The sequence below is a fragment of the Lycorma delicatula genome, chromosome 6, assembly GCF_047948215.1.
Source record: "Lycorma delicatula isolate Av1 chromosome 6, ASM4794821v1, whole genome shotgun sequence".
Taxonomy (NCBI): domain Eukaryota; kingdom Metazoa; phylum Arthropoda; class Insecta; order Hemiptera; family Fulgoridae; genus Lycorma; species Lycorma delicatula.
The window spans coordinates 148,942,945-148,970,017 of NC_134460.1; the positions used below are offsets into that span (position 1 = coordinate 148,942,945).

Here is a 27,073-nt window from a genome sequence, read left to right on the forward strand (position 1 = left end):
AGATCAGATGTATTTTAATAACTTAGTATTGACATGGCAAAAAATAACACTGTAAATAACAAAATGTTATGGAAAACATTAAATATAAAAATACAAATGTTTATGGTACATAACTAGTTCTTTTTCTTAACCTGTTGTTCTTTGCTGAGTAATTGTTTTTCAGCTTCAATCTCTAATGCTCTAGCTTTACGTCGTCCGATTGGTGTTTTAGAATAAAATGATATAAAAGCCTCTTCTTCTTCCTTATAAATAGGCTCATATTTGCTTAAAACATTAATTATTTCTGCATGAGTCAACGGTTGAATACGTAACTGAAGGACCCGTTTACAAGTCATAACATCTTTAATTACATTAAGAATTGTTCCTACAGTGTATCCATCAGAAAGTTTTGTCAATACACTGATGTCAAATTGACGACTTATACCGCTATATTGGAAGAGTAATTCTTTCCAAAGTGAATTAAGACTTGCATAGTCAGGACGTGGTATCATTACAATTTTTTGATAAGCTTGAGTAAGTGCTTTTTGATCGCATTCCCAGGGACAGTGTGATACTCCAAGAAGAAGAACCTTAAAATAAATGTAAAATGTTTAAAGAATAAATCATACAATTCAAAGAATCTAACAAATAACTTATAGCAATCTAAATTCACATATCTGAACAGGGATTGGTTTGAATTATTCAAAAATAATTAAAACAAAATCAACAACAACAACAAATTATTAAATGCAAATATTCTTGCAGCAATATGTTTTAAAAATTATGTAATGTCCTTATAATTACTACAAAAAGTACTGAAAACAACTTGTAAATAGTATTAAAATATTTAATTTACAAAAAACTTTTCTCATGAAAAACATTTTCAGAGTAATTTGCTCTTTGGTACGACTGAGGATTCTAAATGGACATGTAGCCACATTTTAGCACCAACAGATTGACGGTTAATTTGGCATAGAACAACAAACGTTTAAAGCATGCCATAGAAGCAGTGGACAACTGTTGATAGTTTGATGACTGTCAATAGTTTGATGACTTATAGAAGGAAACACTTGAGTTTAACCTGTAACCATCATCAACAGTAGTTCTATCCTAAGGCAGGTTCTCTCCACTCCTCAAGATTCTGCAGCTCTTTTCATTGTTTTGTACTTCTTTCCTATCTTTATATTATCTATTTACTGGTATCATCTTCTGCCTCTTTCTCTCCTTACATCAACATACCATGCCTCTTACATCCCTTTAACCATTGTACCCATCAAGCATTCTCTTATAATATGCCCAATCCAATTCATCTTTCTACCCTTTATTTTCCTCAGCATTTGCCTAACTTCCCAAATCCTTTTTAGCACCTCCTTTTTTCTAACCTTCCCAACACACTATCTTTCTACATTTCCAAAGCCTCTATACTTCTTTCATCTTTTTTCTTAGTTTCCATTTTGCCAAAAAAGCATACATCATAACAATCCATATATAACACTAGTTAGTCTTTTTCTAAAATTCTTGTCCAATGAAACTTTACAGAATCTTCTCTTCTTTTTGAAACCTTCCCTTGCTATAGCCATTCGCACTTTTATTTTTTGTGCAGTGCATATCATCACTTATAGTTCTCTCTGAGTGTTTTTACTCATTTACCTCCTTTTAGATTAGAAGGAATTTCTTCTCTTTCTAATTTTTATTTTTAAACTTTCTTCCTTCTCTTCTATTATCATGCACTTAGTCGTTTTTTTTTTTTTAATTGAATTTCATATCATACTCTGCGTATTTGCTGTTTAAGTCCAGTAGCATCATGTTAATCTTTGCTGTCAGCAAGGATGACCTGATCATCTGAAAATCTAATACATTCTGTGTTAGGAAATAATGAAATGATATTATCTTATATTTTATGATTTCTTAGTTTATATACAAATATTTGAGTTTTCCATAGAGTGTTTCATCTATTTAAGCCACTTGCCATATAATATGGTAATTAAATGCTAATTTTAATATTCTAATTGCAATTAATGATGTGATTTTATTTTGCTTTTAGCATATGTTACAGGCGTTATCCTTTTAAGATGTATTTTTACATTACTGGGTTTTACTTTTTAATTATCAATTTTTAAAATTTATTTATTTACAACATAGATATCGTGTCCAGATGCTGATAACAACACCTCATTGTGCACCAAGGAAAAAACCATTGTTACCTTCTCTTTCTCATTGTACCTCACTCAAACCTATACATCCAACCTGCTACTTATCATTTCCTACTTAGCATTCTTCAGTTTCCCTCCTTGCAGCAATGTGCATACATTCAAACTCCCAACTCTCACTTCTTCCTTCTCCCTTATTTTCCTTTTATTTTGTAGCCTTGATGTATAGCCCTCCTGGAAAATCGAATGAGGAGTAGCTTTGACTCCAGAATCTTTTACAAAGAGATCCATAACCATGGCATGAACTTTTTAAGATATTCTCAGATCTTTAATGTGTTGGTGCTCTCTTACCTTCCGCATCTATACTGCTGATTCTTAGAAGGTTCTGCTTTTAGGGGTGACTTCTTAACATAAGTGCAAGAAGGTGCCTTCCTGCTCTTGTGCTCCAAGAGGCTATTGGCACTTGGCAGTAGGAGGTCTTACAACCGGGAGATATATGATACCTGCATTCATTAGCTGCTCATGGTAGTGAGAGGGCAACATTTGTTGCCCTCTCACTACCATGAGAACAGTTCCTTTTCATTGGTAATAGGACCTTAAAGGCTTTTCCTATTTCCTCAGAATTTTCAGAGAAGAAGCTGTAATATAATTGTAAAAAATTAGGAACTGCTCTATAAGGATTACCATATGTAATCAAAGTGAAAAAGTAAAGGACTTCATAAAAGAAAAAAAAAAATTAAATTGGTGAAATAAGAACCTAAACTGACTAGAATTTGTAAAATGTTTCACATCATCTCCTAAAATACTACAACTGTATATATTTTAAATCTCTGATATAATGCTGCATAATTAACATAGATAACCATCAACAAACTATGGAGAATATAACACTTTTTAATTCATACTAAAATTACCTGATCATCAACAGTAATGCCTTTTATCAATTTTGGAAGATCTTTTTTTAATCGTTTTGGATCTGTTTTATCAGTTTTAGGCACCTTCTTCAAGAAAGGCTTTTCTGCTCCATCCATGTAAATTACTGATGGCTGCATTAATCTATAACAATCATTTTGATTTCATGATATAAAAATCAACTTGTAACAAATATACAATTACATATTTTTTTCTTAAAGAAAATACGAAGTTGAGTAAAGACCAAATTTTATTAAACTGAGCAAAATTTAATTTCTTTAGAAATATACAATATACATACTGACTTATGTTTCTAAACCAATTGTGCAGGTGAAGTCCAGAGGAGAGCCATTGTTGAAAAACATAAAAAGAGATTGTTAACTGCATTAAAGTTAATAGATCTACTTATAATGTTGATGCAATCACTTAAAAATTTTAACAAAAGTCCATTGTTAAAGAGTCTTGATTTCTGTTAAAAATACAAATAAAATATATGGCTACATTATGGCATTTTGTATTTAGATTCAGACTGTTATCAGTAATAATATATGTACTGTACAGAATGTTGTTTTTTTAGCAACCCAATTTAAAGAAAAATAATGTACTACATTTAATGTGATTAGTTATAAATATTATAATTATTTGTGAAAAACAATATTGGGATCAAAGTTTTTTATAACACATGTTCAAAGTGTCCACATTTTCCTCAAAGGAGGCCTTTAATCTCTTTTTCATATTCTGTACAACCTTTGCAACTCTTCCAATTTCTTGTGAAATTGGAAGTGATTGAACCTCTTCCAATTTCTCATAGATTTTGAGTTATGTTGGCTTTCAGTTCTTCAATGATGTGTGGATTATTTTTGAATACACAACCTTTTAGATATCCCCAGAGAAAAAATCTGCAGGCGAATGATCAGGTAATCTAGCTGGCCATAAGCCAGTCAATATTACTGCCACCAATGAAATTTCTCAAAAGGTTCATTGTTCTTGCCGTGTGACATATAGCCCCATCTTGTTGAAACCATGAATCTCTCATTAATTCTAAATTTGCAATAAACTGCGTTACAATTTCTTGGTAAAGTCAATCTGCATTAAGAGTGTTTTCAGAGAATATGGGGCTAATTATTCTTTGCCTGGAAATTGCACACCACACACCAATTTTCTGTTGGTGTAGAGGTCATGAACTGGTGATTTGAGAATTGTTAAGTTCCAGTAGCGATCATTCTGATTATTAAAATAACCACTTAAATGAAACCAAGCCTCATCTGTAAAAAATACATTATCCAATACTTTAATTCTCTCCGGAACAAATTGATTAAACCTATGACAGTAGTGGAGGCTAGCAGCATAATCGACCAGGTGTAATTCATGTGATACATAAATTCAGTTTGGCTTTAAGTTAAGTAGCCTTAAAGGCACTATTCAGAGATATTCCTTTCTGTTGCATAAGTTTCTGTAATGATTTGTTAACAGAGTTTAAAAACCCCTAACATCTTCCAATGCTTCACCATTAAGTACTGAACATTTAAGTACTGAACACCATTAAGTACTGAACAATTTTGGTAGTATTATTTCTTAGACATTAGTTCATAAACTACATGAAGCAAATAGAAAATAAATTATGATATAAATAAATACAGATTGACTATGATCAAATAAAAAACCTGACAGAATAAATAAAATTATTTCTTTTAAAAAAATTAATTTTATATACAAATTTATATACAAAGACATAATTAAGCAATAAACAAAAATATATATATTACTTTCATATGTATATGTTAATACCAGCAATGTCCAAAATGTACGCATTGTTGACAATGTTGACATTGTTTGTTGGTTTCAGGCAACGTCATCATTGCCTCGACAATGCTAAGCAGATTTAGACAATGTTCAAACATAACACATAATTACCACAATTATTAATGGCCAAACATAATTACCAAAAGTGTAATTGTATATAATTATGGACTCGCTTCAGATTTGGAATAAAAAATACAATTGAAATTTTGTCAGACTCCCTTTCACCAGAGTTATATATCCTTCATTAGTTACACAGTATCATCACCAAAAAGTTTGTAATTCAGCACTGTACTACTAATGTAATATACATTTTTTTTTGGAGTAAATATAAATAATTGGTTATTGTTTACAACTGTGGATTCAGCCTAAAAATGGAGCAGTTTAATATACAAAGTTAATTAAATGAAGTTGGTGAGACTTACTTTTGATTAGATTACTTTTGTTACTTTGGTTAGATTACTTTTGGTTAGGTTATGTTGATAACATACAAAGTTCAGTATACAGATCGTTAATTACTTAACCTAACCTTAATCTTCTTTTTTTTTAACTCTGGAACCACCACTAGGTATTGCTTCAGAGGATGAGATGAATGATCTGTAGCGTGCGTGGAAATGCCATGCCTGACCAAGATTTGAACCCAGGACCTTTGGATGAAAGGCCGAGACACTGCCACTCCACTTCGGAGACTGGCAACCTAAACCTTACTAAACTCATTTAAATTTCTTTAAACCAAGTTATTTAGTTCATAAATGATGTGTATTGCAGGTTTACCAATACCCTTGCCTTAAGCTTAACCTAATGTAATTTAATTTTAGTGAATCTATCTCACTGAAATCAAATTATCATATTTTTAACAATCTCCTCGTGCATACATGAATAAATTAATTTTTATGAAACAAAATTACCTAGAGTGCTTCGGGCACTGTCTAGTCAATGTTGACAATGCCAGATGACTTTAGGCAATGTTGAAATCACCTGATTTTGATCACTGCAATTAATATGTAATACATTTTAATTTTCAAATGCTCATTTCTTTAGAACTACTTACTTAAAAATTTGGACTTTATTCTAAAAAAAGGTGGAATTTTAATTATTGTGAATAAATTTTTTAAGAAAAACAAATTAGATGTATATCACAAAAAGCAAACACAAGCTTATCTTTTGTGACACAAAGTATCACAAACACAAAAAATGTATATCACAAACACAGGCTTATACTTTGTGATGTTTTATTACTAAACATGAATGCTCTGCTCTTGAAGTTGTTTTAATAATACAGACTCTACCAATTAGCGCATGTGCACCAAAATTATTTTTTGTCAACAGTGTGCTACAGAAAACTTCTGCATTCATTTCTACTTTAAAATTATATAGTTAATTTTCATAAAAAATAGAGACTTGACAAAAATTATGGCTGAAGTTCTAGCTGCATCTATGCTTTAGCAACAAAAATCAGTTAACACCTAACATCTTACAAAACTTAATTAAAACGACCTTTGTTTGGATGTATCAACTTTCTATATTGGTGAAACTCATCCAATTAATTCAATCCATAAATTATATTTTGAAAACAAGAACAATTTTGATATTATTTTCAGTACTACATAATAATGGCTATCAATAACAGTTACTTCAAACCCTTATTTCATTGGGCAACCAAAGAAACATACCAGAAGTTAAGATTTAATTTCCAATTTAGACTTGGTACTACCATCACTCAAAAATTTATCCAACACCTAAGCAAAAATATAATATTTCTGTAAAAATTAATTACAAAAAGAAAATGTCACCTTGAGACTTTGCTAACAAGATGCATAAGCATAATAAGGCCAGACTTTCCAGGATATTTGCCAACAATATTAGCAGCAGTCAAATCAAATAAGACAGCACCTGCCTCAGTGCAAACAGCATGAACAAGCATATCTTTACCACTTCCTTTTGCTCCAACTAATAGTATTGATCGTATTAAAGGTGCTGATTGATGCGCAGTTTTAGAACCTAAAGGTAAAATGCAGTTCTCCATTATTACCTGTTAAATAAAATATAAATCAAAGTTTATTTATGTTTAATAAACACTGAAATAAATGATGCTCTTTCTGTAGTACAAAAAAAAATCAAGCCCTTAAAAATTGTTTGTTGCGTTTACTTTGAAATGCAAGCAACATTCTACAAACATAAACTTCATACAGAATTTGTATGAAGGTTAGGTAAATTATACACCAGGCATCATCATATAAATAGAAACTATGAAAGTAATTTTTTTCACAATGAAAATAGTTAAAAATACGCAAAATTAATTAAAATCTAATTCTCTAAACAATAATGATTTTAAAGCAGCTATGAAACATACTATCTACTCAATTCTCTGCATAAGTAATTAAATAAATATTGAACTGCCATAAAATAAGATGTTGCAACATAAAACAATTATAAAACCAATCTGGTTGCAGAATTCAGTTGTGGAAAAATACCAACAATGGTAGTTGCTGGTGGTACCAGTAATGGCATCCAAGAGATTTTATAATAGTCTAAAAAAAATCCCAAGATATGTTACTAATGCAATGTTGCATGATTTCTAAACGAAAGTGAAAAGCTATCATATTAGAGACTTGTGCCTGTATATTGTTCTCACTTGCTAAAAATCATCAAAGCCCAGCCAGCCCATACTGAAAAATCTTGGAACTTGCAATGGATAAACTGAATAAGATTGTAAAATACATTCCACACAAAAATGATGAATTAAGTAACTCACTTTCAAAATACTATAACTTTTTCTACCAAAGCCTCTCAGAGCTAATTAGCAGCACATCTACAATGGAATAACTGGTTGTACTGTTGTTAATGATGCTCTTTTTAAATGGTTAAGAAACCACTAATTTAATTAATCTAACAATATATACAATCTATGTTATGTTTTGTCTTTGCATATAAATTTGTTTCTGTAAAGTATTTCGTAAAATATGATTGTTTGCATTGTGTGTGTTGTTTTTATCAGTGGATGAATATGTAACCAGTTTATTTAATACAATCAATCATTGCAATTAAATTTATATTCTCCCAAGATATTTTGATTATCAATATTGTGTATGATCCTATGTATTTTGGTACTTGTTTTGTAAACAACACAGTAATCTATTTCTTGAAAATACTGGCAATTTTATATGAAAGTTAGTTGATGTTTGTTAGAATTATGGATTTTCTTTCACTAAGTGTGCATTTCATTTTGTTCTTATGTAACATGTTATACCGATTTGAGCTGTTAACATATAAAACAAGGTCCAGCAGAATAATTACAATTGTAGTGTTGGTAGTACTGTTATTGAGTTGGTGAGGATATACAAAGCGTGTAAAAATTAATCCAGACATAGGGAATCTTGTTTGTCTATTTTTTTAGCTACACTACTTGACCACACTTATCCTTATAAGTTGTCTACGTAATGTTGAAGTTATTGTTCTTATTTAACTCCAAGAAAGCAATAGAAACTCTCTTTCTGAGCATACCAGTATGACACAATGACAAATAGCTTCCGAGTGTGGTGTTGGACTAGCGACAATGAATGTTTTTTAATTTTTTTTTAATTTAAAAAACTGGTTTCTTTTCTCCTCAAAGGAAAGGCAAATGTGGTCGTAACAGAAAAACTACACCAACACAGAAACGGTTATAGTGAGAAAAAGTAAACTTCATCCAAAATTATCTGCTGTGACTTAAATTGAGAATTAGCAGCCAGTGGAACAGATTTTCACATGACAACTATTAGATGCTGACTTCATGCAGCTAGACAGAAAGGTTGTTGGCCAGCTAGAATGCAGTTTTTAACATTAGAAATGTGTAAAAAAAGGCTCATATGGGCCAAAGTACTTGCTAACTAGACCGAAGAAAACTGGAAAAATGTTATGTTTTCTGACAGGTCACATTTTTATGTTACAGGGCATAGGGTACCAAACATTAGAAAAGAATCAGATGAAAATACATCACCGGCTCATGTCCAACAGTCAGTTAAATAACCCTAGAAAAAAATGTTTTGGGGTTGTTTCAGATTTGAAGGTATGTTGAAAAGTGATGGATATATCATGATTCTGAAGGAAAGAGTTTCAAATTTTCACAAAACAAGGAGTGTTCCTACAAGACTTAGCGTCGTGCCGTACTGCCAAAAAAGTGGATAAATTCTTCGAAGAATGAAACATTAAAATGTTCCTGTGGTCAGGCAACTTCCCAGACTTAAACCTAATTGAAAATCTTTGGACAATAGTAAAAAAAAAACTACTCTCAAAAATGAATTGTGCCACAAAAATTGACCTCATTAAAGCAATAACCTAGTATGATTTCATGATGAAAAAATTAAAAAAAAACATATGTAATACACTTGTTGAATTGATGCCATAAATTGTGTATGTAAAGTATTCACAAATTGTACAGGTATGATTTTTTCTAAATAATGCTACTTTTTATTAAAATCTGTTTTGAATTAATTTGTAGTTTTAAGTTAATTTTACTTATATCATTGTAGTGTACATATTGGGTGAAATAAATATCATGCTTTTTCTAATAAAAACATTTTCCACAATTCCATTGTAGAAATGTAGAAATTTTAACTTAAACTGAAATGGGGCAGTTCCCATTAGAAATATGACATTGCTCTGGGTAAATAATTTTAGAAATATTGTTCTATTTTTAAAAATATATATAAATGAATGCAAATGTTGTAGGTGTTCTATGAGGAATATTTTCTGGGCAACTGATTTCACATCATTCCATGACTTGGCTGCAAGATCACTTGAGCTCACCGTTTGCAATTTTTTCCTTTGGAACTATCACAAAATAACTAAGTTCAAGGGTAGTCGATCACATTCAATTGCTTAAGTAAAGAATTCTATCCAGCAGGAAATCACAACAATACCAAGACTACAAGGAAGTAGAAGCTTCAGAAAGTGGTAACATGAGCGTGAAAGAAATGAAGAGAAACATCTACACAATTAGACTCTAATGCTAAAAATTTTAATATAAAGGCTCTTTTATTTTTCTATGCATTCCAAAACTGTCAGATAATTCTGCTGTACCTAAATATATTACATAATAGAATATAATGATTCATTTAAAAAATAGATTGCACACCTGTCTGATGTCACCTAAAGATGGTTGTGGATCTTTTCCTTGTAATCTTAGGTCAAATGCAGCGTAAGATGTTTCACCTTTAAATGATGAAAGTGGAGTTTCGGGATATTTTTTTATAATTCCATTAGTAATAAGTTCTTCAAACAAAGATTCAAGAGTTCGATCAGGAGTTAAATCTTTTTCTCTTTTCTTTTTGCCTTTTTTCCCACTTCTCCTTCCTTTCTTCTTTTTAGCACCTTTTTTGCTTTTCTTTCCTTTTTTAGCACGATCTCGATCCAGTGCGGCTTGTAACAATTCAAGTTCAAGTCTGAGATGCTCATCAACAACCTAAAATTCAAAATTTCTGTTCTGATATATATAATAAAATTTCAAGATTATAAACTTAACAAAAAATAGTGAATAAATTTTTAAAAGCTTTTTTAATACCTAAATATTTCATATACATTAAAAAACTCATACACTGCAACTAAGGGTGGCTGAAATTTTCCATCCTGAATAAGCTTAAATGAATGGTATGTCAAACAAAGAGCCGATTATCATTCATAAATAACTTACTTTTAAAGAAAATAATTACTTTTAATCCTTCAAATATTTCTTTTAAATTTCAAAAAAGATACATTCACAAGAGAAATTTAAATTTTACCCTATAAGCTTAAGAACAGTTACAAACATAATTTTTTTACTTAATGCCCTTGTTTTCCTTCCATGTTTAGGACTCTTCTTCATCAGAACATTTATTTATAAAATTTGATTAAATCTTATTTGAAGTATTAAAATTATGGGTGTATGTTTACTAGCTGTCATCGATAAAAAAATGTCTCTACAGTTTTACTTTAAAATTTTTTGTAATTAAAAAAACTTTCTGATGAAGCAAAGAATTCTGCAGAAGTACCAGATATGGAACAAAAAAACTAAAGCAGTAAAAGGAAAAAATTAATTCTATAGTAATTACTTTCCATTGCTCTGGACAGTTTGTTAAACTATAACTGAGAAATACAATATTTCAAAAGCTGAAAATAATACTTATGCTATAAAATCAACAATATATTTTTTATATAGTAAAATTTATTATACATTCCTTTAAAATCTTACAAGAGTTGCTCAAAATGTTCCCCATGTACTTCAATACTTTTTTCACAGCGATTTTTTACACTTGTAACCAATTTGTTACACAAATCTTTGTTTGCGTTTAAACTTTTAAATTCATCTTCGATTATTTGTCTCAACAGTTGCAAATCTCTTAGACTTATGAGAGAAAACATTATTTTTCAAAATTCCTCAAACTGAAAATCTAACAGTGTAAAATCACATGATCTTGGTGGCCAGCCAGTTGTACCATATCTTCCGATCCACTCATCAAAGTTGCTGCTGATACATTCTCTTACCAATAAACTGTAATGTGGTAGAGCACCATCTTGTCAAATTAAATTAATATTTTCAAACATATTTTTTAGCTGAGATAAAACTACTTATTGTTAAAATTTCAAGCTAAGAATCACCACTTCCAGTGCCAATGAAAAAGTATAGACAAACAATGCCATCACTCCATATACTAGCCCCACACATTGACTCCTGGAACATTTAGTTTTTGCTCTAGTACTTCAGGCAGATTTGTATCACTCCAGTACACACAGTTATGACGTTTGATACAACTGTTTAGTTTAAAGGAAGCTTCATCTATACCAAAAATGCGATTTTGAAAGTTAGGGGCTCTGCCTCACAGCGTATTACAAACCATTCACAGAACTCAAGTCGCCTATCAAAGTCATCTTCTATTAAACTTTGATGCAGTTATGGAGTGGATGATAAGCTTTTAGTTTCAATGCTTTCAAAATACAATGCACAATACCAGCTCAGCAGATCTTTTACAAATAGATTTCTTGGTTAAGCAACTTTTGGGACACTTGATATCTATACCTTGATTTTCAAAAAATCATTCATTATGGAAAATATAAAATCTTTTTGATCAGATAAATAAAATAAATTTAAAAAATTAAAAAGACTTAAAACCCTCATTCAAAATTAGCAATACTTTTTCATTACTTTAAAAATTTTGATATTTAGAATTTGGCAGTTAAAACTGGCATCAGATTTAAATACAAACTAGAAACTTCTCACAAATTCTTATTTTTGTGCTGCTTTCAAAAGACAAACAAAATTTTAATTAAGAAAAATATAAAAAAATAAAAAATTATTAATAAGTAATAAAAATAATTTTTAAAAAAGATAAATATCAGCAATAAATGAAAAAAATATATTACTTTCTAAAACATAGTGAGTTTTTAAAATTTTGTTTATAATTTTTTGAAAGATTTATTGTTTTACATTTTTTTAAATTTAAAATTTGTATCTATAAAGCAACTTGTCCTGACTGACTGATTCATCCAGCAAACACCCAGCAAAAACGACTGAAGATAAATTAATGAAAATTTATGTACATGTTTTTCTTGCAAAGAAAGGTTTTTAAAAAGGTAAAAAGATTTGAACAATGATAGCAAATTTTTCAATTTCCAACTATACCAAATTATATATTCACTAAATTTGAGTTTGCAAATACTCTTTAGATGAATATCTAAAAACCATTTTTGGGTGTCTTCTATTTTGATTTTTTAAGAGGTTCAACGTATATGGCGCAGTGGCTCAACCAACACAGCCACTGGTACTGTATGTGCGATGTGACTGGCTGCACCTGCCTCTGGTAACTTAAATAAAAAAAACAAAGTAATTTAAAAATTTTTTTAAAAAAGAGAAATGAAGTACGGTCACCTCCTACTGGTGTTTGTTGGCAAACACTATGAACCGGGCAAAATATATTTTTACCTTTTGTGTAGGTACCAGTATTGTATGGGTATTAATATTTTTAAGATGGAGGCTGATTGTTTTGAAACCCTCATTCTTCAGATCGCTCAAAGTTTCAGGTCCTGTACTGACCAAACTGTTGCTCTGAAGAAATTACAATACACTGATATTTTTTATAAATTGAACAGGGTTTAATTTTATTTAACATTTTTATTCTCAAAAGCAAGAGTTTAATATACACAGCAGGGTCCAAGTGGAAGAGCCCTCTGGCTAAATGGGAAGCGCGAGTGAAGCGAGCCATGACAAGCTAAATATCCCCTGACTGTGACTGGAAACACAAGATACCATATAGCACAGGCTAAGCCATGACGAGGATGCTAGATTGTAGATGGTAATACATTTTTTTCTTTATCTTCCTCCTTAGTTTGTATTGGATTATTTCAATTCATTACTAAGATAGATTGGTGTAACAAAGTTGTTCAATTTTCTTACCATTCTTGTTTTGTTTTTTCTTTATTGAAGCGTTGAGCAACAATTTGTTATCATTGTATATTCCTTGTATACTTTTTAAAAAAAATTTTATTTAGTTTTATCAGGATGTAAAGAAAATTTAAAATCAATATTCACAATTTAATAATTTTTATTTATATATTAATAAGTTTACTATTAATATAATAATGTGGTTAAAGTCACATTGATATTGTGGGTGATGCCACGATGGGGCAACTCTAGTATAATATATAGGTCTACAAAAAATGCTGTCCATATGAAAAAAAAATTTTTGCATAAAGGACAAAAGTTAAGAAAATTGCATCTTGATAAAAATAAGAAAGAACTGTAGAGAAATGATATACAATACTGTTGAGCTTGAGCTAAGACCTTGAAATGTGTAAACATGTATCACATTATTTTATAGCATAGATTTTTCAATCGATCTTCAAGAATTTTTGTATGAAAGTACTATGAATTGACAACTGAGTATGATTTTGCTATATAATGATAAGAAATGTGTGACACCAAGAAAATGGAAAATTTCTTCAACTTATCTCAAAAGCAACGTAATTTTTTTCATTAAAAAAAGTTCCTGTTAAAAATAGTTTACTAACATATGAGAAAAATTTTGTTCCCCAATTTAAAATTTTACTTCACTAATTAATGAGCAAGTCAAATAAAAGGAAAAAAGTTAGCATGATGATTCTGCTCTACTGGATCGGATTGTCTCAGGGTTGATCGCTTGCAAGGATCAGGTATTTGACCACTTACTCTTTTACGTATCTCATTTTCCTTGATAAAATGTATAAGTATTCTTCTAAAATGGTAATAAAAAGGTATATACATCCACAATCGCAGATTAACATAATATAAAAAATGCAGATTTTATTATTTTAACATTTATTATAGTCTTTTCATGGTTTACATTAAAATAATGCTTAGAGATCAAAATACTTATGTCATCATCAGACAGCTTCACTTTTCAGAACACATTTTAATTATTCCTCTTTATTGCCACAACCCAGCTATGTTCATCTTCAGTTTGAACCTTTGTTTATCCCTGTTCAAAGTCACTAATCCCTAGTTCCTAACTCCCACTCTAGCTGCATCCTCTGGCATCCATTATCCTCAATCATTTCAAATTCATTTGTTTAATATACTTAACAGCGACCAATTACATAATAATTGAATCTTGGTTTTTTTTATCAGTTATTTTCAATTTTTTGTTGTTTCTGTATAAATAGTGTTGTAATGAAAATGTCAGAATGTGATTAGAAACAGATACAGCAGTGGTTGGAAGATGCCGAAAGTGACAGTGAAAGTGTAAATTGGTATCAAAAATCCAGATGAAGTTGAGGAAGATTTTGTTGAAAAAACAGTTCAGGATAGTGACACTCAGAGCACTCATGAGGTAGCTCTAAATATAGAAACAGAAGAAGAAAGTACTCCTGCAGAGGAGCAGTCCTCAATCTCATCTTGCATCTTGATAGACGTTGAGTTCTATATTGGTAAGCAAAAAGTCAGAATCAATTTGCTGGTATTTAAAACCCGAGGTGCCACCTACAGTATGAACACCGTGCTTCAAAATTATACTTTCTTTTGGTTTTTAGTAATAATTATAATATTTTCAACATAAATATTTTATTTTAAACTTATATAAATTATGATAGTAAAAAATTTTATTTTTATTCTATATATGTATTATATATTATTACTTTGTGTACTAAATATGTATGTAATCTTTTATTTTTTAGTAAATTATAATATTTCAAACTTAAAATTACTTAATTATTTTCAACATAAAAATTATAACTGCAAAGTGTTTTTGTCATAGATCTGTTTTTTATTGTAAATATGTACTAGTTTTTGTCATTTATTTTATGTTCTAAATATGTAATGTATTAATATTTGCGTTCTAAATATTTAATCGATTTTAGAGTTTACATGTACAGTTTTTCTAAACACCTTAAGTTTTGCTTTTTGCTAATAATAATTATAATTTTCAATATAAATAGTTGAAGGTTATATTAAAAATTTACATCTTACTTTGTTTTACAAGACATTTTAAAAAAATTTAGGAGTAAAAAAAAAATCCTCGTGGATTACAATAGTACTCCATGTGACTAACTATGTATTGCTTAACCATGCAACCACTGCAGTGTTAAATTCTGTTGATCTGAAGCATAGCATAGTCGAACTAATCGACTTGGAAAACCTAATATTTATTTCAAAATAAATAAATCTCTGAATAATTTTCACAATAAAGTTTAATTTTATTAACCCTACTCACAGTTACATCATTTACAATTAAAATTTTGTTACCTCACTGATAGCAAATCAATGAAAACTTTTTTTTTTAATTTTAGCATAAATATAATTTCCTTAGCCTTCAAATCCCAAGTTTTTCCCTTATTTCATTTCTCATCCTATTCTTCATGTTTTTACCCGGTATGTTACATGGGAATTTTTGTTCACTACCTGAATACTATTTACATGTCATATTTATTACCCACGTTTCTAAATAATTTAAAATTACAGGTACAAGTGAATTTTGTATACAATCTATTAAATAGTGATTAGATCTATTTAAATTTAGCTGATACTGCTTTATATCATGCCTTTATATCAAGTTACTATCACTACCGTAATGATCTCACTTGACAGTCATCATTTCCATTCACCAGTACACCAAAAACCCCTGATTACTTCAATTTTTTTACCTATTTGTATATTTAAATCTACAACTGTAATAAACAGCACAAATGACAAACAAGATTGAGAGAAAGCCCAAAACACATGTTTTGATACCATATTCATTTATTCTTTAAATTGTCAGAATCGTTTTAATCAACTCTAGCATTACACCTTTAGATTTCTCATATTTTCCTAAGGGTACTACCATAGGATTTCTAAACATCAAATAATAGGATAACAAACTGCACTATTCAAATGAATTAGATACCAGTAGGGAATAATACCAACACTGGACTCTAGGCAAAATGGTGTATCGTATTTCCCTTACAATCTGGAGTTCTATTATCAAGGAGTATCATCCCCAAAATTGAAGGATGTGATGCAAGGAAAAACCCAATATGAACAAGGTCACATTCAGTTAACTGTATTGGTTTGCATTGTTCATAACTTTATTGTTCAATTTACCTCATTCTGTTTGTATTTTTAGTGAGTGATGACCATATAGGTTGAAGCCACTAAAAAATGTTTATAGAGAATTTTAAATGTAATATTTAAAAAAAATTAATTTTGACATTTACTTTTGTAAAAAGACAATAATAAATAAGGATATAAAACATAAATGCTTTAATAGTTTCAATGGAAATTAAACAAAACATTATGCGTGTAGATTTGAATACAGCTACTTTTGTAAAAAGACAATATAAACATATAAAGTGTAAATACCTCAATAGTTTCTATGGAAATTAAACAAAAAATTATAGATGTAGATTTGAATAAACATGAATGACTATTTAATATCTTAGTATATGATGTAAATGTACTTGATCTCTCTATTCCTTCACATTCTATATGCAATACAGTAAGTTAGTACTAACAACCACCAATAAGAGTAGAAATTTATGTCATGGTGTTATTAAGCTACCTTGACATTACCTTAAATTGTATGGTACTTTTAAATGTGTATGACAAATGTACTGTATTACAATCATGGAAATATACTTAAAAGTAAGTAATATTTATTTTAAAATTTTCACAATATTTTATATTTCCACCAGGATTATCATAATTGATTTGAGTGTTATTTTCTGTCCTTTCTAGCAATTGTCAATAACATTCATAATCAAACAACCTTATTTTTCTGCCCTTCCTGGGCAGAAAAATAACATTCAAATAAATATTTAAAAATTCATAAACATAATCTTCTAATAGCGAATTGAACTAAAAAATATTTTTTTTGCAACTTAACAGTAAACTTCATCTTTTATTTTTACTGGTTGTCTTACAACATTTTAATAGTTTATAATAATTGGTGGCAGTTTAGGATAACACTTTCATAGAAATGGATGAATTCACTTCCTCGGTTGAATTAATATCTACGAGGATATATATAATATATTTAATTTATCACTTACATTTTAATAGTTTAGATTATGTTTAATAATTGGTGGCAGTTTAGGATATAATGAAAGTGTTATCCTAAACTGCCACCAATAAACTATGTTGTGATAAATTAAATATATTATATATATATATATCCTCATAGATATTAATTCAACCGAGGAAGTGAATTCATCCATTTCTATGAAAATGGATGAAATCTGGAAATATATATATCTGGAATGTGGCTGACTCATGGTTCATTGAGTAGCCTTGGCCTCATTAGCTTTTACCTTGCACCTAGTGTCAGTATTATTCCCTACTCAATCATTTGAATAGTGCAGTTTGTATGAAGAAAAATATGCTAAATGAAAAAATGTACACAGTTTATCCAAGAAAACATTAATCAAAAATATAAAATGACCTTTTATTATTATTTAATTTTTTTATTTTAAATACATGATCTAGTTAACTGCCCTGACTTTCCAGCAGAGTGATAGGACTTCATCTTTTATTTGGAAGGTTCTAGGTTTGAGTCCTGGTCAGACTGAATTTTTCATGTACTAAATACATTCCATAAATTCCTTTGCACAAAAGTTTGATCTTTATTTTCCCATATATTTTAATTCAACTTCAATTGTTTTTTGAGTTCGAATCATATAATGCTTCTGTCTTGGGTTACCACTCTCATCTTTATAACGCCACACTTCTTCATATGACTGAATTCAACAAAAAAAAAGTATAATTTATTTTCCCATATATTTATTACCTTTCTTAATTCAGCTTCAACTTCAAGTGTTTTTTGAGTTCGAATCATATCACTATAATGCTTCTGTCTTGGGTTACCACTCTCATCTTTATAACGCCACACTTCTTCATATTCAGAATTTGCAACCATCACATCTGCTAAAAAATTAGATGGTCCCATTTTGAATCCTGGATCTTCTTCTTCTTCATTCTTTTTCTTTTTTGCATCTTCTTTATCTTTTCCACCCTTTTTACCTTTTTCTTTTTTACCTACATTAACACATACAAAATTCATTATTATTAGTGGTGGATGTCCTAAACATGAACTAGCACTAGCCATTATTACATGTTTTTTAAATTTTAATTTGTAGGTATCATAATACGAGTATTATCGATACTCATCATAGCGACCTATGATGAAATGTGTAGACGTTGACGGAAGTGTGGAAATTGGAAATTTCCGTCTTCTACCAGGCGGACCGATAGCTGACCTAACTCATATAAAGAATATTTTTGACATCAATAATCACTGTGACTGATACTTTACCAATATACATTACTGTTAGGTTTTACCATACAGGACTAACGTGGAGGATATCGAATGCGGGATATCCGTTAAGTTTTTGGATAGAAAGTTAGACAAGTTAGACGATTTGACGGTTACAATTCGGTGCAAAAGGTTATCGGATTTATAGTACGGATTCGGTAAACGGGAAGACGTTTACCGAATTTAAATCGATTTAAATTTTTTACCGAATTTAAATCGATTACATTATACATGTATGAAACGGTTTTTTTCTAAAAAAAACATTTACCGAAACGATTAGTGGTGGTGGGGGACACAAGTATCTACACCAGTCGATCATTCGTCTGAGCTCTGCCAGTGTGATGATGGATGCTTTATCGTTTATTAATGTTTTCAACGATTTGTCAAACGGTTACCATTGAAGGTTGACCGATCTTCATTTCGGCATTGACTATGTTTTATTGGACATGAGAAAAATATATACATCATACGGATTTGTGTCATATTATACGACACCCGATTCTGACAACGAATCGTATTATTTTCAGCTATTATTACCAAGGAGCTATTACCGAAGACGAAATGTTGAACGACGTGAAGCTAACTTATTACTAGTGTTAATCTCATTACTAGTGTTTGAAACACATCGGCAACAAGCGACAAACATCGACCAACCACAACATCTACCTTCTTAATTAGCTCCACACCACCGCTGCTGCTGCTGTCAACGATGTTAACACTAGTAACATCGATGTTAACATCGTTGTGACAGCAGCAGCAGCGGTGGTGTGGAGCTAATTAAGAAGGTAGAGGTTGGTAAACGATGTTTGTCGCTTGTCGCCGATGTGTTTCAAATACAATTACAATTATGTATACATTGTACAATGACAATGATGGTGGTGTCACTGAAAATTTAAAACTGGTGAGATCGTTTCTTAGAATTGCGCTGTTCAAGTTTACTCGATACCACTTTAAAGACGTTTAAGTGTTAACATCGTTGGTGTTTTGGAGCTAATTAAGAAGGTAGATGTTGTGGTTGGTAATTGGTAAACGACGTTTGTCGCCGATGTGTACAATTTAGGTATACATTGTTGATGTATACATAAATCATCAATAGATGATAAAAAGATGTTGTCTTACAACATTTTAATAGTTTATAATAATTGGTGGCAGTTTAGGATAACACTTTCATAGAAATGGATGAATTCACTTCCTAGGTTGAATTAATATCTATGAGGATATATATAATATATTTAATTTATCACTTACAACATTTTAATAGTTTAGATTATGTTTAATAATTGTAATTGTAATTTGAAACACATCGGCGACAAACGTCGTTACCAACCACAACCTTCTTAAGATGTTCTTTGATCCGATGAATGATGATGTTGAGAGTTTTTATTGTGGCTTTGAATGTGGGGACAATTCGATTGGTCTTATCGGTAGCAAAATAAACAGTCCTTTTCAGGACTGTTTAAAACACTCCTAAACCCCCATTCAACTATTTAAAAAAAACAATATTTAATTACGTATATTGAATGTTACGTATATTGAATGCAATGGTTCCAAGGCCCGTTACATGATCTTTGTAATAGGTGACAAATAAGAGAGAGTTTAATAAATTAGTTTCTTTTTTGGGTTGTGGGGGGAATACGCAATCTCATAGACACCAGGCACGTGGCTTCAATGGCGGTTGGGGTGTGGCACTTTAGGCGGTTGTGTTCTTATTATTAATTGTGACGTCAAGTTTTTTCCCTAGAATTACATTTTGTGGTAGAAAATGTGTGGTAGTTTCTTAGAATTATACGATAGTAGCTGGAGTAGCCACGACGACCAGGATTATCCTCAAGGTACGTCCATACTTACGTAGTGGCAGCAGTGCACATGCGCAACCGCTTTGAATCCGACGCTGTGATTGGCGTCGGATTTTTTTGTAATCTTTTGCAAAAATAGAACCTCCACCTTATGCCATGTTCGTCAGCTGTTCTTCAGTCGCCACACCTCGCACTGTCAACAACACCGCGCAAAAGGGATTCCAAGATGGCAAACGGCGCCATATTGGAATCCAAGATGATGGGTGTGGGTGGGAGGGTGTGTGTGTACAGACTGATGTGACGTTAAAATTCATCATTTCACCGCTACGTATAACATTTTTCACTCAATACATCAGGGAACCACTGTAGCCGAAGCCGATTGGTTTAAGGCGTCAGTCAGTCGCGTCCCGTCATGACCGGTTCGAGTCCTAGCCGACCAAGTTTTTTTTTCACTTAAAATATTTATTTAATTCAAACCGACCGCTACACAACAGCTGTTCACCAGTGCTACCAACCTTTGAAATATTACTTCAATAATTTAAATATATAACCAGGTTGGCTACACGGACACAACATAAATCAAGTTGGCAACACTGACGGGCTACTAGCGTCATTCCAAGATGGCGGACTGGCCGCCATCTTGGATTTTTACGCAGTATCCCTATTTCCGTACTACCACGAGGATTGATTGAGGTGCAACATAGGAATTGCTTAATAATAATCATAATTAATACTCTGGTGGTTGTATTCTTTTTTATGAAATTTGAAATTATACATTTTAAAATGTATTATAATATTATGCTCTGGATTTTGTATTTTGAATTGTAAAATTGTAAACTGTTACCTGTGTAATTATTGTTACTTAATAATCATCATAATTATAACTCTGCTGTTGTATTCGTTTTGAAATGTAAAATTCTAAATTGTTATATGTGAAATTACTGTTACTTAATAATAATCATAATTATTAATTCTGGTTGTTGTATTAATTTTTATGAATTCGTAATTATTATTATTTTAAAACCTATTATAATAATACGAAAATTATATTTGTTATGCTTTGGACTGTTAACATATGCATACATTATTAGTTTTTTGTGTTCAATGTACAATATACAAAGGCTCAAGCAGCTATTCTGTTGTACAAAATAAATATGCAAAAAGTAACAGTTTCTTTTAGAATACCTTTGCTTTCTTTTGAAGAAGGAGCAGTCGATTTACTTATCTCGCTTTCAGTACCTTGCCGACTAAAAATTAATGCTGAACCACCAGATTCCTCTGAAGGAAAGTCAGGAAATTTTCCAGTCTGAGCTTTATATGTCATGAACCAAGTTCGCACTTCATCTCTTATATCTTCTGACATTTGCCCGCCTTTGTTTTTCCGTATCTAAAAATTGAAAGCAATAAATTTATATTTTATTATTCATTATTCTGCCAACATTTTAAAATTATATTATGTAGGTTTTCATCTCTTATATCTTCTGACATTTGCCCGCCTTTGTTTTTCCGTATCTAAAAATTGAAAGCAATAAAGGTTTTTTGTTCCTACCTACAAATCTGACTACTGAAGTGGAAACACTTCAAATAGGTGGTAGGGCTTACGTGCTCCTTGACCTTGATGGTAGTGACTTAATTACTTAGAAGAGCTTCCTAAACTGAACAAATTAAGAATTAGAAGCCAGACGAAGAAGTAATTCATATAAGCATCTACGTTAGGGATGGCTGATCTATAGGCAGAACCCAACAGAATACCGCTACTTAACAATTCTGCAAGTAAAGGATGGCACGTTTCTAAGAAGCTTGTATGGTGAGGGCATGTATGGTGCGGGTAAGTAGGCAGTTACCTTCACATCCCACAATCACGCTTGGAAGTTTAGTAACCATGCAGCGTTGGACCGGTGAAAAATGAGGTTTTGCTGTTACAGTGTATTTAGAAAACAGTCGAATCGAAGTTACCTACATGCATAATGCAAATTCTGCCTACATTTTCATCTTCCATCTTGTGCTCCTGTTCAAAGTAGGAAAGCCATTTCTGTTAAGTGGGTGGTAATACAAGAACCGGTAGGACTCCCAAGAATGAGGAGGCCGTACAAGTAGCAATTACAAGAAGCCCACAAAGATCTTTCCAAGAGAAGTGCCCTCAGACAGCCCGAGAGTCCATGTTGGTTTTTGTGAGCACATGTTACAACTGTTTGAAGAAGACCACAGCTGATCGATAGTCTATGATGAGCACTAAAGCTCAGTTCCTAATAAATACAATTTTTGTTACTGGGCCACTGCCAACTCTCAACTACTTCATTGACTACTCCATTTGGCTGGTTACAATCTCTTTGTATGGAATAATTGGCCTGTGTTTTTTCAAGGTTGATGATGGACATACAGTTGTAGTAACTTCAGCGCACTACGTTCAAATGCCAGAAACCTTCCTCATTCCAGAACTTCAACGATTTCTTGCGAATGAGAACACTCAACAAGATTGAGTCACACAGACAGAACCTTCTGAAAGATCTTTTCTCGAACTGCCTCATCAGTAGGAGTGGGGTTGTTCAATGACCTCCACGATCTCCAGAACTCAGCCCTTGTGATCTTTTATGGGGATATCTCAATTTGAAAGTTTTTGAGACTTGCCCAACTACAATACATAACTTGAAAGTATGGATTAAAGAGGGCAATATATACAAAATGTATTGTCTTTTCTTTGGAAAGATTGTGACCATCTTTCTGATCATCTCCAAAGTGATATTCAAAAAGTTAAATTTTTTTTGCATGTTTACTTATTTCCATTTGTACTTTTAACATTTGTTGCAATGTTGCAATAAATGAAAAAAAAAAAGTGTCTCCTTCAGTCAGTCTGGAATTAAAATCCCTGTTCAGATCTGTAGCTGTATCAAATGTGAAGAGGGTTACAATGAATTGTTCAAAATATTGAGGCAGACCATTATTATGTTGGTTTCATTCTCTCATTGATGACAACGGTATTGAAATTTTGGTGAGTTTATTTCAGCGACAAGACATGGTTTCACTCAGATGGCTACATTAACAGCCAAAACATACAGTATTAAAGAGAAGACGACTTGTTAAGTTTTACAATGAAAATAAAATGTATTACAGATGCTTATTTTTAAAAATCACAAATAAAGGCTTACAAAAGAAAATCACCGAGTGATGAAAACAGATCAGTCGACTAATTGCAGAGATTCAGAAACATGATAAAAACTCACACAGGTGGCCAGGAGTTGTCTTAAATAGTTATCATGTACTTCTGGTAACAGATGAATGCAATTATTTGAACCTTTATGATCAGAAAAAGAAAGGTTACAAGTATTTGAAGAAAACTGAAGAAGATTTAGTGGACAGATGAAGTAAAAAGTAAAAGATTTAATGAAAAGAAAAGTTTAATCAAAATGATTCAAAATAAGAAAAAAAAGAAAATGTAGCTACCAGGAACTTAAAAATTTACCTGGGTATACAGCAGAATGGAAACAGATATAATGCAATATAACTGCCTTAGAGTCGATTACCACATGAACTGGAAACAATTTATGGAATATAAATTTCTGATTCACTTTTATAATCTATTAATTATGAAACCTTCTAACAATTATGAAATCTTTGAATTAATTTTTTATACAAAAATATTTTATAAATTAATACATTACCGATTCTTTTTCTTTAATTAAAGATTGTTCAAAATCATTTTGGTACTCTTTCTGCAGTTGTCTTCGCAATGTTTTTACTTCCTCCGCGCGATTTGCTTCTTCAACTGAATGAAAACTCTGCGGTAGCATTCCTAAAAAAAGTTGTTCATTGTATATTACAACAGAAATTGTTCAGATTATATCACAAAGTAACGGAACCGTTTAAGACTGTTCTTAATTGAAAATAATTTTTAAAAAACTAACATATTTCACATTATATATCCTACAAGAAAAGGACCTATTATTTTTTATCATTTTTAATAGATTGAAAATTTTATTTTAAAATTCCTCTTATTATAAAAATAATATTACTCCTCATATAACTTTTTAAATTACATTAATGAATAAGGCATGCAAGAATTCTTCACAAAAAGAAAAAAGATGGAATCTTATTTCTTTTTAAATATACATCACAATATTTCTTAATTATCAATATTTCATTACCAGTCATTATTAGTAGTTAAAGAATTTGTGAAAAATCACAACTTAATTAGTAAAAATCACAAAGCAATAAAAAAAATGTTTCATATTATTTATAATACAAAAATACAGTACAATTTCACTGTATTAAGTTGTTCAAAACACCTCTTAATCTGCAGGTTTCTACTCGTGAGGATTGCATTTCATTTTACTAATACAGTAAAATTTATTTTTGTACTGCTTCAAAGTTCCTTTTCATTTCTTCTATTCCTTTATAACCCGTTTAAAAATTAAAATGCCCATCTATCCAAGATTTTTACTTTTTGAGCATTTTCTTTGTCGTATTATTCCAGTAAAGATAACAATTATTCATAACCCCCTTCATCACGCTAAATATCTATTACAAAAACTTACTTTTTTGCATCTTGTTTAACGAGTTCTTAAGTGCATAGTAATTTTTCAGTTATTCAAAAAGAAAGAGAAGATTTTAAACATTTATTTCTAATGAACAATAGGTAGCGACGCATATGATGCATCACTCTGAATAAAGGAAAGTTCAAAGTTTTATTTTATGCATTCAACATGAGCACCGTTTGTTATGCGACGGTAATCTATTTCTTGCCGCATATTAACTGGTCCCTCGTCATTGAATTCACTGCTGTAACCGATTCGATTTCGCAGGGATAGGTGGTACACGTAAACGCTGACTTTTATGAAACCACAGAGATAAAAATCGCAGGGGGTAAGATCTGCTCTTCAGATGCAGAGTTTTTTAAGCACACACCATACCGTCGGTTGCGCAATTCAAAATTCTCTGCCTCCTGTGCTCGTGGTTTTCCTACGGCTACTTTTGAAAGCAGTTCGGATACGCTCGACATTTTCATCTGATGTCGGAGGGCGATCGGTGCTTTTTCCTTTGCATATGCGACTACCTTCTACGAATTTCTTGTACACCATCTATTGCCGTTCATTAGACTGAATAACCCGGGTATTTTATTTTCCTTACACATTTGCTTTGTTACTACTATTTCTTCTTTTCTTTTTTTGCTCAGTCAGCTCAGTTATATAGTGTTAGAAAAATATTTTGCTACATCGGTAGTCAAAACTAATTAAAAACAAAAAAGTAAAAATAAAAATCATATATCTTGGACTTGAACTAAAGTTTAACAATCAATATGTTTGAAATGATATTTCAACCAGAAATTAGCAAGAGGAGCTCTATATATATATATATATTTATATACACATGTGGGTTCAAGCTGTATAAATCAGTTAAGAGCACAAATAAGAAAACTTATTTTACAGAAAATAAATATTTAGTTAAAAAAAAGTCTGAAAAACAATTAAAATTAATAATATTAATATACAAATTAATGCAGTGTGCAAACTATTACATACTCCTATTTGCGTCAATGTAACTGAATAAAAAAAATATTGATTTATTTTAGTTATTTAAGTTTGGAATTAGGCTAGCAGTTTTAAGCAAATATTGTATTTTATCTATTAAATTTGTACAATAGTAGAGGTAAACAAATGAAAAAAACATACTTTTATAAATTATGATGTATATAGGCGTAATTTACTTCGAATAAATAAATAAATATTTTAATTTTTAATTTCTGACATGTACTTTCAATTTCATTATCGACATCGAGCCATAACCAGAAATCTATAAAAGCGATCTGTAACACTCTCCTAGATTATTAGTAGCAATGATCCTCAAGGTTATCATCTCTTGATTTTGTAAACCGATCGTTAAACAAAAATACTTATTCATAAAGATTAAAATATAATATTTCTATCGATTGAAATCGAATGCGTATCAAAACCTTACCGATTAACAACATTTCATCAAGAGTCCTTTTTCTTATCTTCCGTCTGGTAATATAACCTCGCCATATTTTTTGTATCTTCATAGCAGCTTGACGACCACCTTCACCTTCTTTATCTGCTGTCACCGGTTCGACTTTTCTTTCTTTCAATAACCTAATTTCTTTCATAAACTGGGATCGAAGTCTACCCTGACGGGCCCTTTCGTGAATTTGGATTAAATGAACGGCTTGATCTTCTGTCATAATAATACCTCGATATTCCTCTTCAAAAAATCCTAATTTTTTTAATATATCATCCGTAGTTCTTTTTCTCTTTTGTAATTCTTCTTCTCTTTCTCTTCTAAAGTACGTCGGAACGTTAACTTCAGCTTCCATCGGTAATATTTTCGATTCGATTAATACTTCATCGTGATAACTAAACTCTGATAGATCTAAATTAACCAATTCGTGTTTCAATTCTAAAAAACGACCGATACTCGCATCTAAAAGTTTTCTTATAAGTAATCTCTTTTGCGGTTGAACTATTTGGTCGTAACACTGATCTAATTTGTTTACGGCACAAATATATTTTATATATAAATCACTAAGAATTCTATGGGCTAATTTTTTATCTTTTGTGGGTTTTGCGGATTGCTGATCTACATCGATTCTAGTACTATCTTCTAAAATTACCTGAGCTTCTGCCCAAAGTTTATTATAAGTAATGTGAGACAT

General features: G+C 30.9%; 1 protein-coding gene across 1 annotated transcript; it reads right to left on the reverse strand.

The window, feature by feature from the left end:
* On the reverse strand, window positions 1-27,073 carry LOC142326359 (dynein regulatory complex protein 11). Its single transcript, XM_075368800.1, has 8 exons — window positions 26,362-27,073; window positions 24,069-24,199; window positions 21,595-21,796; window positions 18,089-18,336; window positions 9,958-10,284; window positions 6,635-6,873; window positions 3,044-3,185; window positions 1-569 (listed from the first exon to the last, which is right to left on the reverse strand). Exons 1-8 carry the CDS (start codon window positions 27,071-27,073, stop codon window positions 114-116), a joined length of 2,457 nt encoding a protein of 818 aa, XP_075224915.1. The 3' UTR covers window positions 1-113.

What these genes read in the sequence shown, in the direction of transcription:
- LOC142326359 (XM_075368800.1), bottom strand. Translation starts at nt 27,073, where the DNA reads ATGTCTCACATTACTTATAATAAACTTTGGGCAGAAGCTCAGGTAATT. An exon ending in TAATTAAAGAAAAAGAATCG is followed by an intron (nt 21,797 to 24,068) that starts GTAATGTATTAA and finishes TTCAATTTTTAG; the next exon opens with ATACGGAAAAACAAAGGCGG. An exon ending in CTTGTTAGCAAAGTCTCAAG is followed by an intron (nt 3,186 to 6,634) that starts GTGACATTTTCT and finishes TGATTGTTATAG; the next exon opens with ATTAATGCAGCCATCAGTAA.